Source organism: Taurulus bubalis (genome assembly GCF_910589615.1).
Source record: "Taurulus bubalis genome assembly, chromosome: 1".
NCBI classification, from domain to species: Eukaryota; Metazoa; Chordata; class Actinopteri; order Perciformes; family Cottidae; genus Taurulus; species Taurulus bubalis.
Genome location: NC_136589.1, coordinates 36,284,595 through 36,298,904, shown reverse-complemented (window position 1 = coordinate 36,298,904; position 14,310 = coordinate 36,284,595). Strand labels below are relative to the sequence as shown.

Sequence of the window (14,310 nt, the reverse complement as noted above, 5' to 3'; positions counted from 1 at the left end):
CAGACGCCCATGTGGGTCTGAGCGCTCAGGTCTGGTCTCAGCAGTAAAACCATCACAAGCCTGATGGTGCGAGTTTGTTCAGACAGGCATGCATTTGCATGATTTCAATGGTGCACCATTCATTGCCAAATTTTTTTTTTTTTTAGTAGAACTGATAGTATGCATCACCTCACAGTCTTTGGTTACAATTCTTAAAAGGCAGGGTCTTTTAACCACTCTACCAAAGTGGCCCTATGGATGATGATTCACCACTTTGGTCCGGACTGAACAACTACTGGATGGATTATCATGAAAATTCATGTGGATATTCTCAGCTGAACAGCACTCTTTAAATGATTGACATACCCACACTGACACAAGCACATATTACCACAGGGAGAGAAATAAAATGTTTATTTTACCGTCTGTGTTTTTTTTCTTTGCACACTAATAATACATGTCAGCAGAGTCCTCTGGGTGGTAAACATCCCCCAAAACACAACAAATACAACAAATAGTGTTTTCATTGGATTCACCCAGTAACTTTTTGGAATCAATGTAGTGATAAAAATAAAAAAAGAGAATCAAATTGAAATCCGATTCACAAAAAAAGAACGAAAAAAGCTAAAGTAACATGTGTAACAGATGAATGAGTTCCTCTAGTCACCACGTGAAGCCAAAACATTTTCCAAGTAGTGATAAGCTTCACAGTCTGGAGTTTCACTCACCATCACTTAGTGTCGTTACAGTCAGGTAGTAGAGAACGACTCTACGCAGCCTTTATATGCTTTAAATCAGTTTTACAATATATCTAATTCATGTAATGGTATATATGTTAAAAATGAAGCAGACACTGTTTACAGTAAATACTGTGTTGTGGCTTCTGACCGATCTCTCACTTAAACAATCAGTATTTTGATTTACAATGAAAGACATACATGGAATGGAGAAAGTAAACAAAAGAAAAGAAAAAAAAAAAAAAAAGTGACAGACCATTCATTTCAGAAAAGCATAGCATTAAAAATGAGCAAAAAGACAAAAATCGGAATATATAAATTCTCTGACCTGGGACAGCAAAGCTCTGTATGTATACTGTACCTTCCAATTCGTACCAGCAAGAAAAACAAATGTTATTTTGGTCCTGTGTGAATGTATATTTCATGGATGGTCTGCACAGTAAAATGTAACCTGCGCTCCAGCGTTCAGATATGATGTGCTTCTATTTCGGCCCATTTCCCAGCACTGCGGGCTCTTTTATTCACAGTTTGAGAGTCTTAACTCATTATTAGTGTTGGTTGGATGCTGCTGACATACGTTCCTTCATTCTTGGGAGAAGGGACTTGAAGTAGACACCTTCTGGTTTCCAGAGGTTGTATTTTCATCAAAAACAACAAAGCCTGAACCTTTTGGTTGTTACTCTGGCTGGACATGTGACACATTAGAACATATATAATGATGTTAAATAAAACATGAGAAAAATATATAGATTTTGTATCTTTTTTTGTTTGTTTAAAGGCTAGTGTTATGATTCTTCTTTCGTCTACAGTAGGGAAGTTGCGACAAAGCTGAATCCAAAATGTCTTTAAAGGTGATTAAGTTGTCAGTTTTGTCCGACTGGCTTGAAGCTAAAAAGGCCTTGTCTAATATTTATAGAAGATTCATATATGTACAAATAAAATATGCATTGAAGACACCCCACCAGCTGGAAGGAAAGGATGTTCAGTTCATCCGTCAGGGGCTGCGCCTCATCCCCCAACATACAGCAACCTTGGAAGAACTTTGTAGCCTCGTTGGCTACCGATAAAGAGGCCCCGATGAGAAAATCAATATCAGTGCAGATTTACATGATATAAAAAGAATGAAAAAAAAAGAAAAGAAGGTAGGCTTAAGGGCAAGTGGTTATAAATGGCAGAGTGTGAGACTGGTTTTGGCAAATAAGCATTCTACTGTGCATGTGCAGCCCTCTAACAGAAGGTTGATGTTGCCGGGTTGTCTCGTAACCATGCAGCTTGAAGACACTGAGACGCCACGTGACGCGTGCATGTCTGTGTGTGTGTGTGTGTGTGTGTGTGTGGTGTCTATGAGCACAGATGTCACGTCCCCTCACACACACTCCTCCGCCGACATCAGGAGTGGGTTGATGTACTCGAATCCTTCAAACTCAGACTGGTCGATCTTCTTGACCACATCGCTAAAGAAAGATAAAGAAAAGAGATTTGTTTAGTTTTTTTTAAGTGAAAATGCCACTATGTATATTTATTGGAAGACAAAGAAAAAGAGATATAAAATGGGGACTCACTCATCATCAGGCGTGAGCTGGATGGGCTCGTTGGTGAACTGGGCGTCAAAGTTGTCCAATCCGAATTCCCCTGAGATGTTGGGCTTGAAAGGAGGGACCACCTGTTTCTGCTCCAGCTGAAATAACAACACAGGAAACAGGTGAGAACTTTACGACCGTATCGGCCAAAACACATTAAATCAATATTTAACTGAGTGATATTGACGATAGAAGATCGAAAGGCAATTCATCTGCAAACATTCCTTGTCATTTATTACGGTCAATAAATATCCTTGGATTTTGGACTGTTGGTCAGGCAGAACAAGCTGTTTAGGCTCTCGGAAATTGTGCTGCTTATATTCACTTTTTCTTTGACTTATATAAAATGCATTGAAAAAGGACACTCAAATCCTTCTTTGGTCTTCACCCCACCAGAGATTCCATTAACAAATACTTCAGCCCAACGAGCCATTTAAAACAGTGACTAAAACCTTGATGACGCACTTGCACTCAGCACCTTAGTGCCTCAGATTACATCTCAGTGTAGAGCTAACTCACAGCGCCTCATGTGTCTGTAAGAATGCTCCGCCTGTAGGCCAACAGGTGCACTGCAGGGCTAATATTAAGGGTAGTGTGTGTGTGTGTGTGTGTGTGTGCGCATGTGACAGAGAAGGGAGGGAGGTAGGAGGGGTGTAAGCTGATCCCTCCAGACACTCTGACCGACTACTGGGTCGTTGCTCCAGACCAAACAGGGAAAAAGAGGTCATTGTGATCCCTGGCGAGCTGCCCTGTCTGTCTGTCTGTCTGTCCTTTTGTAAAGGTCATTTGTCCGTCTGAGAAGAGACTAAAATGTGCCTGATCATTTACACGTGTACGGAGTTTTATTTTCTTTAAAACACATATACAAATATAAATATATGAATAAATAAAAGTACATGCTCTTCTAATCCCTAACAACAGATGGCAAACTGTTTGTTTTTCTTTTATTTATGTATATATTATTTAATGGACTGGCTTTCCAGCTTATTTAAAGTAATATGCAGCATAATATTAAATTCAAATGGTGTCAGTCTCAAGCCAAAGATGAAATGTGATTTTTTTAATTTTTTTATTGGTAAATCATATCCTCGGCTTTTACCTCTGTGCAATTAGCAAAATATTTTCTGTATGACATTTTTTTTTACAATTTGCTGATAATGGATGGTCAAACTAGTTGTCCATACATTTTCTCAGTGAAAATGTAAAAAATTATTGTTGGTTCCGGCTTCTCAAAAGTGTGGATTTGTAATTGAAAATGTAATACTTTTGTGTTTGAGTTTCTGAGAGTCGAATCAAACAAATAATCAAGAGAAATAAGGGAAATAATTGGGGGTTGCAACCCAACTTAAATTAGGTCTAGATAAGCCTGTCAGTCTTTTGAATGTGTTGACAGCAACATACCTTTGTTTAATTTTACACTTCTGTCTCTCATAAAACAGGAATGTCATTCACACATATTACTTTTACTCATGTTGAAACTGAGAACAGGAAGCTTCATAAATAACTGAGTATTTTTAGTTCGAGTTTAACTTTCAGTGAGATTCCTAGAAGTGATTCTGAATTGCTCCATGGAGTCAACTGATTTTCTTCATTTGGATTTATTCAGGTGATTAAGGTGACGATCAAGGCAACACAAGGTAAGTAGAAGAGCGCGGGAAACATGGAGAGAATAAAAGTGAGTGACTCACAAGGTCCCAATCGACGTTCCGGAAGAATGGATGACCCGAGATGTCGTCAAAGCCCGTCTGAGGGTGGCAGCCTAGACGCTCCTTGGGATCCTGTGGGAGTGAGGGCGAGAGGAGGGTGAGAGACGGTATGTAAAGATGGGGGAGGAAGCGGCGAAAAATATCAGACGAGCAAGAAAAGTGGAGAGGGTGAGAAAGGAGAGAATTTGGAAGAACGGTGGAAAAGAAGAGTGGATTTTGTTGATGGATATGGATATTATGGATAGGTGAAAAGATACAAGAGCCACATGGAGATACAGAAGGACGGGGGTGGAAAAAAGAAGAATGCAAGACAGTGAGCAATGGCAGTTGACTCCCACGAAGGCCGTAATAATGTCACTCTCAAGAGCCATCGGGATTCAACATTGTTTTAAGATTGATACAGGCCCGTCTGACCCCTTCTTACCTTGTTGAGGAAGCCCTTGAGGACGCTGGCGGCTTTGACTGACAATGAGCGGGGGATTCGGATCTGTTTTTCCAATATTACTGCAGGATGTGAGAGAAAAGGAGGGGGAACAGTCTCTTGAGTCTTAAAGGACAGAAGATGGCACTGACACTGCTGCAGTTATGAGTTCAATCCTGTTGGGTATACTCATGTTGAACATATATACAGCCTTTCAATGAAGTGTCAATGGCTTTTGATTAAACTGTCTGTGACTTCAGTAACATTTTCATCCCTGTCCATCCCACACTGTTCTGGCTGTTATAAGAAAACACGGACACATTTTGAAACAGTGTTTACAATGAAATAACGGCATGCATTCACACAGTTCCCTGTAACAGATGGCATGCGCCTGGTACTGGGAGAAGTGGCCATTGGAAAGGTGTCAATACAAAAGGTGTTGCATGCTTCCACTGTGCTGTTTTTTCCCTCCAGTTATAAATCTTAGCTGTGTTTGTGTTTGCGCGCGTGTGTGTTTGTTTTTGCGCGTGTATGTGTTTGTTTTTGCGCGCGTGTGTGTGTGCGTGTCCGTGTGTGTGTGTGTGTGAGACCTTGGAAGAGGTAGTCTTCTGTGTTCTGGTCTGGGTTGTCAGAGCTCCCGACGATATCGAAGGGCGACCGGCCAGCCATCATCTCAAACATTAGCACGCCCAGCGCCCACCAGTCCACACTGAACCCTGAAGACACACACACATGTATGTTAGAATCCTATTTATGACCAGAAGGGGACATAGAGCACGGATATTTTAAACATTCATCATTAATAGAGCAACAAAAACAAAGTATACATTTGCAATAAGTGTGCATGTTAAAGCACCGTACACACACTCATATACTTTATTATTCGCACAAATTCCGCCAGAATTCAAGGGTTACTATAGCAACCACTCCCACTATAAAAGCATAATAGCAGTATTGTTGCATCCTTTTACCTCTTGACAACAAATCTCATACTTGCTAAATGTTTTTCAGATCAAGCCAATTAGGGCTGAACAAAAGCATACCGAAATATAACACAGGTGATATGTTGTAACTGTTTCATTATTTACCAATTATCTTTCATTATATCTTTAGATCTATTTTCAAAATAGCACATAGGAATGGGTTTGACATCTTTTTTATCAAATTCAAACCAGTATTGAATCCTTTCCATTATCAAAACGTATGAGGTGAACTTAATAACCAGGGATAGTTTGGATGTTTGTGAAGCGTGGTTGTACAAATTGCTCCCCGTTGCTGCATCTATGGTGTAGAAATGTAAGTCGCTTTGAATAAAAGCGTTAGCTAAATGTAATGTAATGTATGAGGTACTTTTCCACAAACGGCGTATAGCAGATGGCGGTTAGCATGCAGGAGATGCAGAAGCAGACAGGAGTAGCAGCACAGGAGCAAAGCAATGACTAAAACAGTCATTAGTTGCTAGGTAACGGGTACGCTGGCGAGTACTAACGCCGTTCTGTCTGGCACCATTTTTGTTTGTTTTGTTTTTTGTTTTTTTTTGTACCGTATTATTTATTTATCAGAGTAGTTAAGTTCATTCAACGTACTCTACTTTCTACTGCAACGTTTCGTCCTGGATTTGTTTGCTTACCTGCTTGCACCTGCTCTAGTCTGCTACCGTCTACTTCCTGGACAACTAACTGGCTAACTGACGGTCTCTCGCTAGCTGGTGGTTACCGACAAGTCAGCCGGCTCCCTGCTGATACCATGTCCATGCTACTGCTCTCAGGCGCGTTGCCTGGATGGCCTCTCGACTGTCCTGCTCCGATCACCTGCCTGCTGTGGATTGTCTTGACGTGCCTGTTGCTTCACCTGCGCTTCATGGCTACCGTCTACTCCCTGGACAACTAGCTGGTTGGCCGGTGGTCTCTCGCTGGCCGACGGCTGTCGACGAGCCAACCGGCTCCCTCCTGGACACTCCTGTCCTTGCTGCTGCTCTGGGCTGGCATGGTTCTGCAGTACTCCACCTCGTGGCTCCTCCAGCTCAACAGCTTCTTTGCTCCTCTGTTCGTCTCGACCATCGGGGCACTGGGACTTCTCCGTCGGCCCCGTTGCAGCCACAGAGCATTCTGGAGACCATCAGGACCGGGCGCCGGACCTGGCGTGACAGGGCCTTCAGCTGTTGCACCACCCCCTCCTCTGGTGCGTCCTCCCCGTTCACATCCGTCGGGCTCCCACCATGTCTTCAATCGGGCGGGCCCTCAAGGCCCACCTCTCCAAACTCGCCTTCACCTGCTAGCCCCTGCTCCTTACCCTCCACTACAGGACTCATTCTGCACAGCTTCTCCAGTTTTCTTTTGTGCCGGGGATGTTCGGTTTGTTTGCTCTATTGTCTATCTTTTTTTTGTTTTGTTCTGTTTGTCTCTGTCCCATGTAAAGCGTCTTTGAGCATTTTGAAAAGCGCTATATAAAATTAATGTATTATTATTATTATTAAAACAATTACAACTTATTATTGTATTATTGAGAAAGTATAAACAGTATAATTATAATTGTTTGTAGCAGCCTAATTAATTACTGTTCACAACCTGTAGGCAAGGCAAGTTTATTTGTATCACATTTCAACAACAAGGCGATTCAAAGGTTGTAACTACAACCTGAAAATAAGATGAGCATCACAACACAATAATGTTATAAAGATAACAGGTTTGACAAGATATTTGTTAGCGTCAGGGCTCAATGAAAAAACGGAATGAAAAAAACTGATTTCTTGCATATTCCAAACCTTCTAAAGACAGTGAAAACGCGTGTGGACTCATTTTGGTTTATTATTTTGTTGGTAAACACTTAATAAATAAAAAATAATTATAATTGGTCACTGGCTAAACAGGACCCATGCAAGAATCAGTTGCACATGTGGAATTGATAAGGCTTAATTGTATTATTTATCAGATAAACTCAACACTTTGTCTTCATTGAAAAGCAAACATTGCTTGTTTTCATTTTCTATTAAGAAGACAAATGGATTGTGTGAAGTACCGTGGTGGGTCTAACTATTACAGAGCGTCCAACAGGGATGTTGTACATGCATGTACAGAGCTTTTAGTGGTAGAAACATGTATTGTTGTGTAATGTAAGAGTTTTCTGAAGGCCTTTTTTTCTTTTACAATAAAGTATACTATTTTATTGTACTAACTCACATGCAAAACACTGGTCCAATCTTTTAACAGTGGATCCCATTGCTGCCTCTTTTAGTAACCATGGAGATGCTGTTCTATTTTCATTGTATTGTATTTATAGATATGTCTACATCCAGCACGATAGACTATGCTTAAACTTTGTTCTTAATGGTTGTTACATATGAACACTGTTCTGATTCATACATGTTAGTCATCCTTGCCCACATCGTTGTTGACCAATACACTATAAATATTGAGTTAATATATAATAATGAATGTTCAGAATAAATTCAGAGGATGTCACAATTGCTTCTAAGATTACTTTGTTGCCTTTTGTATGTATTTAATATTTTCTTTAGCTTTTTACGTTCTTGATTTCTTTGTCTATTTACTCAATTATAGCACTTGTTGCTCATTGTTTTGCTGCAGAGATTGTGCTAAATTTTAATTTATTTTTCTAATCTTATTCTATGTAAATGTATTTGATGAAGACTTCTCAAGTAGTTTGCACCATGTAGCATCCTCAATCATGACAGAGCAGCATCCCCGACATTACTGCATAACCCTTCCCATATTGTCTCATAGCAAATAAAAGGATGGCATTTCTAGTAGGTGCTTGTGTGTTGCAGGTCTCACCATAATCCTCTCCTCTAAGTATTTCGGGGGCGATGTAATTGGGTGTACCACAGAACGTGCTTGTTGTATCGCCCGGTCTCAAGCCCTCCTGCAAAAACAAAAAGATCATCAGCTGTGAGATTGTCTCAGAGGGCTGTAAGCGTACACCTATGCAACTTTGTAGGGGCTTTCATCCAAAGATATTTGTGGTTTCATTAGAGCTTTAATTTTCCATACAGTCAACCGCAATCCATACCTTGCACATGCCGTAGTCTGTCAGTTTGATGTGTCCTTCAGAGTCCAGCAGCACGTTGTCGAGCTTCAGATCTCTGTAGATGATTCCTCGTTCGTGGAGGTAGTTGAGCGCCAGACTGATCTCTGCGGAGTAGAATCTGAAAGAGTATTCAACATCACATGATTAAAAAAAAGACACAACGTGACTTCAATCTTATTCCTTTTAATTAGACGCGAGACAAAATGTGTGACTCTACCTGGCGTGTTCTTCTGGGAGTTTCCTTTGTCTCTGCATGTGGAACATTAGATCTCCACCGTTCACATATTCAATAACAAAGAACAGTCTGTAAAAAGGCGCAAACGTTAAGGAGGTTTATATTTTTTTCAATTAGCAATATGTGATGAACACACACTGTTTCTCCAAGTATAAGTTATTAACCAGGGAGTTTATTCACCTCAGATTATGTTTTACACATTTTATCTCTATTTCTTTTTTAACATTCATATAAAAAATAAATAAAGGGTGTAATAAAAGTATCTAATTTTCAGGAGCTTGGTGCAATTTGGTACTCCAAATGAGATTTTTCTTTGTAAGTTGTAATAGTATGATGTAATAATAATAATAATAATAATAATAATAATAATACATTCAATTTGGAGGCGCCTTTCAAGGCACCCAAGGTCGCCTTACAATTACAATAAAATAATACAGGGTAAAAGATAAGCATAAAAGATATAAACAACAGTAAAACAGAGCATCAACATAAAAACAAGTGAGGTGCACAGGGACCAGTTATAGTGTGTAACTTCTTTGCACCAATCAAGACTTTGAACAAAAATATAATGACAGTTGTGTGGGTCTTTGATTGTGTTGCTGTCATTCAAATCTGATCAAACTACACCAACACTGTCCGGATAAAGCAGTTTTTGAGAGTTCAACTGTGAACAAATAATAATAATAATAATAATAATAATGATAATGTATTTATTTTAACCCCAATGTTACAAAGAAATACTAATGATTTATAACCAAGTTTTCAGGCACCTTAACCATGATGGAGATGACCATGACCACACTTAGACTTTTTGGTCTATGGACCTGAACCACAGCAGCAGTGGGCGAGAAAATGCTCTTATGCGTCACATTGAAACACTTGTATCGTGTTGTGATACACTGACAAACAGATTGACATTTGGGTATGATTTGTTATGATAAGGCTTCTTCTGTAATCAGTTGCATTCTTGAACGACCTTTCAATACATTTTTTAATAATTCTAAAACATGTCAAAATTAGACAGAGGGTTAGGACTGACTTTTCCCACGCCTTGAAGAAACTGAATGACTCAAACAGGAGAGACGCGCTCACCTGCTTTCTGTCTGAAAACAGGAATGGAGGCCGACCAGGAAGGGGTAATTGGAGGCCTGCTCAAAAACGTGCTTTTCTGTTTGAACCCAGTCGATGTCCTGAGAGAGAAAGACACAAATACACAACCCAGGTGTAAATCAGAGACCATTCTGACGAAATACTTCTGAAAGCTGAATAAGCACAGTGCTTGATCGACCATCCCGTACAGATAGAGACCAGGATGGGCTGCGGCCAGTAAGCAGGTCTCTATCGATGGCTGGATGAAAATATGTCTGGACACGGACAGGAAGGGGACAGCAGGACACTTCAACATTGATCGAAAGGCACTTGTCAGTTTGTCAATCACGTTAAGTGCGTCTAATCAAGGCTAACTACTCCCATTGCCTCTGGCTGTGCTGCTACATGTGAGATCAATTTCTGATGACATGATGGTTTATCTACACCGTCTTAGAGAGACTGATGGCTTGGAAGAGTTCTGTCAACTGAACTCAAAGTGCTTCAGACAAGATACACAAGGCGGGTGTTCAATGACATGACACAACTCTTCCATGTGCCATGACTAACAGCTCCAATCGATTGTGCTAATTGCATTAATTATACATGGCAGTGACAGAAGACGTATGACTTCACTATCAACTATTCTCTCATCTCAGTAGATGGAGTTGCTGTGTTATTGTCACACTGGACGTACTTAAAAAAGAGACAATTATGCTCATGAGATGTAGACATACACCTTTAAATCTCTAAAGAAGATGGCCGGTGCATCTCATATACAAGTTGTTGTCGTTGTTACAAGTCACTTGATTAACAAATAAGTAAGATGGTATAAAAATCTAAAACTGAAGTGATTAGTTGATTAATTGATAAGTTAATTGACATCATTATATATTTTCATAATTTGTAAATTGTTTAAGTTTTTTTTAAAGAAATAATACCAATTATTATCTGATTCCAGCCTATCCAATATGAGGATTTGCTTTTGTTAGATTTTCGGTCTCTGTAATTTTAATATATTTAGAATTTGGACTATTGGTCGGATAAAACAAGATATCTGAAGATGATGATAATGTTTGAGTAAAAACAATCAAACAATTGAGAAAATAGTTGATTGATTAATCCATACTGAAAATAATAGTTAGTTAGTTGCAGCTCTGGAAAAGGTCTTATCGTGTCCTTTTTGCAGACACAAAAACTGGCAGCAGTGGAAACAGCAGTTATGATCATTTTGTATGATATTTTGACAATTGTGTTCAAACCTCAGCAGTGGAGAAGTCGCTGGGATGATTTTTGTCTTTGATCTTGAACTAGTTCATGCTAAATTCACTCTCAAACATACCTTTAGACTGCATGTATAGATACAAAAAATGCAAAAGTCTCATTGACAGTAAGTGGTACCTCGCACAGCCGCTGGATTCTTGTGATGACACAAGATCACATATAACATAACACATGAAAAACCATCTAGTCCGGTTTCAAGTAATGAGTTTCTGTCCGGTAAACCAGAGCACCAACCAATCACGGTTAGCGTAGATGCTCCAATAGCATCAGTTATATCAGAACTTACAATTTCTTTCAAAGAGCAAAGAATGACGTTGAAGGCAAGAGTTTGATTGACAGATGGTTCATCCAATCACTGTCAAGTATTTTTAGAAAACGCTTGCCCTTTTCCAAAGTTTCCAAGGACAGCTTCTCAGATGGTTCTGTGTCACAATCCATCTGGCGGGTCAGGTCAGCTTGATCACATTTTATTCAATCAAAATCCTTTTGAATCCCTTATTGAATCTTTTGGGGTAGTTTGTTTGGGGAATGAAGACATCTTTTTTTCAATTAGTTTTTTTCGTTCACTCTATATACACTGCTCTGTGATATTCATTAACCATGTACTGACTCATTTTTCTTTTTGCTATGAGGAAAAACATTAAGCATGGGACTTGTGAGTCCCCTTCCACAAACAGTGCATTTCAAAGTGGACTTCGGTAAAGTATATAGACTCTTTGGAACGGTTAGGTCATAAAATACCCATGGTTTAAGTTATGGTTTGAGGCTTTCCGCCATGTTCAGTAAGTCAGTCTTGTTAACAACCGTGTCACTGAGTTAGCACGTGTTTGTATACCTCACCAGCTTTTTTTTCTTTGTAGACGCCTGTAGTGTGAAAAAGAGGCAAAAGAGAATATCCAAGAGAGATTGTGAATGAGAAATTCGATGTGGGATTCGTTGGGCACGGAATTGGATCCAAAATGATCGTCTATCAAACCAATCTCCAATTATAACCAAATAAAAAGTAAAAATATACCTTTAATCAAAATCCACCAACTCTCTGCGTCAGAGTCCACGCAAAGGCTCACCGACAACTGTTACAGTGCCAACATTTTTGACTGATGGTTGGCCATACTCTGGTGTTGTTTACCTCATCGTCATTGACCAGCTCTTTCTTCACCACCTTCATGGCGTAGATGCGCTCCGTCTTCTTCAACTGCACCAACAGCACCTTGGCGTAGCTGCCTCGGCCGATCACCCTCAGAAGATCAAAGTCTGCCAGGCCCAGGCTGCACGGCGATTTCCCCGGGTCGCTACTGCTCCGCGCCTATGGGGTAATCAACAGGGAGGGCGCGCGTGAAAGTCCGTCATACAAACGGCAAACAACATAACGTGAAGTCAACTCTGCGACAACTTATCATGCAACATCTCAGAACATCAGCCATCATCAACAGTTTTTTTTTAATGAAATATTGATAGAGCTGGTGATTTGGTTTGCACACAAGGGTGATTTCCTTTGAGTGGTTTGTAAATTAGGTTTTTAACTGCACCACTTTTTCAAAGTGAATCTCAGTAATGACTTTTTTGTCTTTATTAAATACCATCTTGCTGCCTCTATCAGATTAAGCGCTCGTTGTATTAGTCCTACTTCTCTGTAAACCCGATTACAATCTTCACCATTTCCTCACCTATCTTCCTCTCTCTTCTCCTCTCCTGTAATCTGTTCTGTAAGTGAACCGTTTCCACTACGTATCCATCTAACCTCCCTCCACGTGACAACCCCCATCCCCAGAGTCAACATGGAACCGAAGATAAGATCATTTGGCTTGCCCTCTTATCTTCTTCTATCTATGTCCAACTCGATCCTTTTTTGTCAATCCTGCCCTTACCAACAACCCTCCCCCCAAACTACATACCTGGCCATTAATCAGCCTCGGGTGTTAAGAGCTGTGATAAAAGGTTACTTTATTAGCTCCACCAAAGGAAATCAATACCCACACCACTGCAAGGTTGCCTACGTCTGCATGCACTCTATATCACACATGCACAGCAGGTGTAAGAAGGACAACACAAATGTACACAATGGCAAAAAAAACTGCTTCCAATTACAGGTGATTTTATTCTTTCTCTCCATCTTCTCACACAAAAAGCACTGATCTCTCGCTCTACACACTCATGCCTGCCTGCACGCACGCACGCGATTGACAGACGATGAATCACCCATCAAGACTGTTTGAAAAGATTTTCACCTCTTTCTCTTTCCCATCGAAAGGCAAGCTTTCTCTGGAGCCTTTATCTGGAGGGCCTGCAAGAGGAGAAAGTGACAGATAGACAGAAGGAGAGGGGGAGGCAGAGGAGAGAAAAAAATATAGGAAAGAAGGGAGAAGGAGAGAAAGTAGGTGAGAGACAGTCACACGCTTTGTTCACAGCCCTGCAGTCGTTTCTCTCAGATTGTACCCACCCTTGACACAGTATTTAAAATAATAAGTATAATGTAATTTCATGTTGTACTTGTGATCATTCAAATCCTAATAATCTACAAAGATGCATTTTAAAGCAGACTTAAACAAAGATATCTGCATCCAAATGTTTCCAGAACTTTCCTGGTGGCCTGTGAGTATCTATGGTGGAAGGCGTTTCAACTGCCTCACTGACAGCAGCAACAGCGACCTTAAGCCCTCTCATTCCAGTCAGCCTCTCAACCACCTGACTGGACTTAAGTCTGCTGCTGTAGGTAAACCCCACATGCAGCTGACCCAACTTGTAGTCTGGGTTGCACAGAGCGACATGTTCCTTTATTACGATAAACACACGATGGGCTCTATAGTTTATTTTGAGTGCCACAAACACCGTAAATAAAACACGCAAACAAAAACATTCCTGTTTGAGTAACATCTGCTAAAAAACATGCTTTTTGTTGTTGTTGCCGCCTGTATTTGATAGCTGACAGTGTGGAGAGACAGGCAACATGTGTAGACTGAGGGGTAGGGCATGCAACAAAGGTCGACAGCTAGAAGTAGGTCAGCATGTTAACCACTCAGCTACCAGGATGCTCCTGTTTTAGCCATTCTTTTAAATTAAACATATGTTGGTGATCTGTGTTTAAAGATTCTCATCTTCCAAACAAATGAAGCAAATTGGTTGGGCTTGGCTACAGTATTTGTTGACAATAACAAAATATAACAATAACGGCAGCCTTATCTTTTAAGAGCATTGGTCATAAGCTGCAGGAAACAAGCCAATTGAGACAAAATAA

General features: G+C 40.2%; 1 protein-coding gene across 2 annotated transcripts in view; it reads right to left on the bottom strand.

Annotated features, from left to right (window-relative positions):
• Positions 1-378: 378 nt before the first annotated feature.
• Positions 379-14,310, bottom strand: part of prkci (protein kinase C, iota) — a 30,249-nt gene continuing 16,317 nt past the window's right edge. Inside the window, exons 8-18 of one of the 2 annotated variants that reach the window (XM_079225513.1) lie at positions 13,304-13,359; positions 12,205-12,381; positions 9,798-9,895; positions 8,688-8,774; positions 8,453-8,588; positions 8,218-8,305; positions 5,014-5,139; positions 4,427-4,506; positions 3,985-4,074; positions 2,279-2,394; positions 379-2,170 (exon numbers count right to left, since the gene is read on the bottom strand). In XM_079225513.1, the coding sequence (XP_079081639.1) occupies positions 2,083-2,170; positions 2,279-2,394; positions 3,985-4,074; positions 4,427-4,506; positions 5,014-5,139; positions 8,218-8,305; positions 8,453-8,588; positions 8,688-8,774; positions 9,798-9,895; positions 12,205-12,381; positions 13,304-13,359 (1,142 nt within the window). In that variant the 3' untranslated portion in view covers positions 379-2,082. The remainder of the gene's footprint in view (positions 2,171-2,278; positions 2,395-3,984; positions 4,075-4,426; positions 4,507-5,013; positions 5,140-8,217; positions 8,306-8,452; positions 8,589-8,687; positions 8,775-9,797; positions 9,896-12,204; positions 12,382-13,303; positions 13,360-14,310) is intronic. The other variant, XM_079225514.1, reaches the window with a different exon arrangement.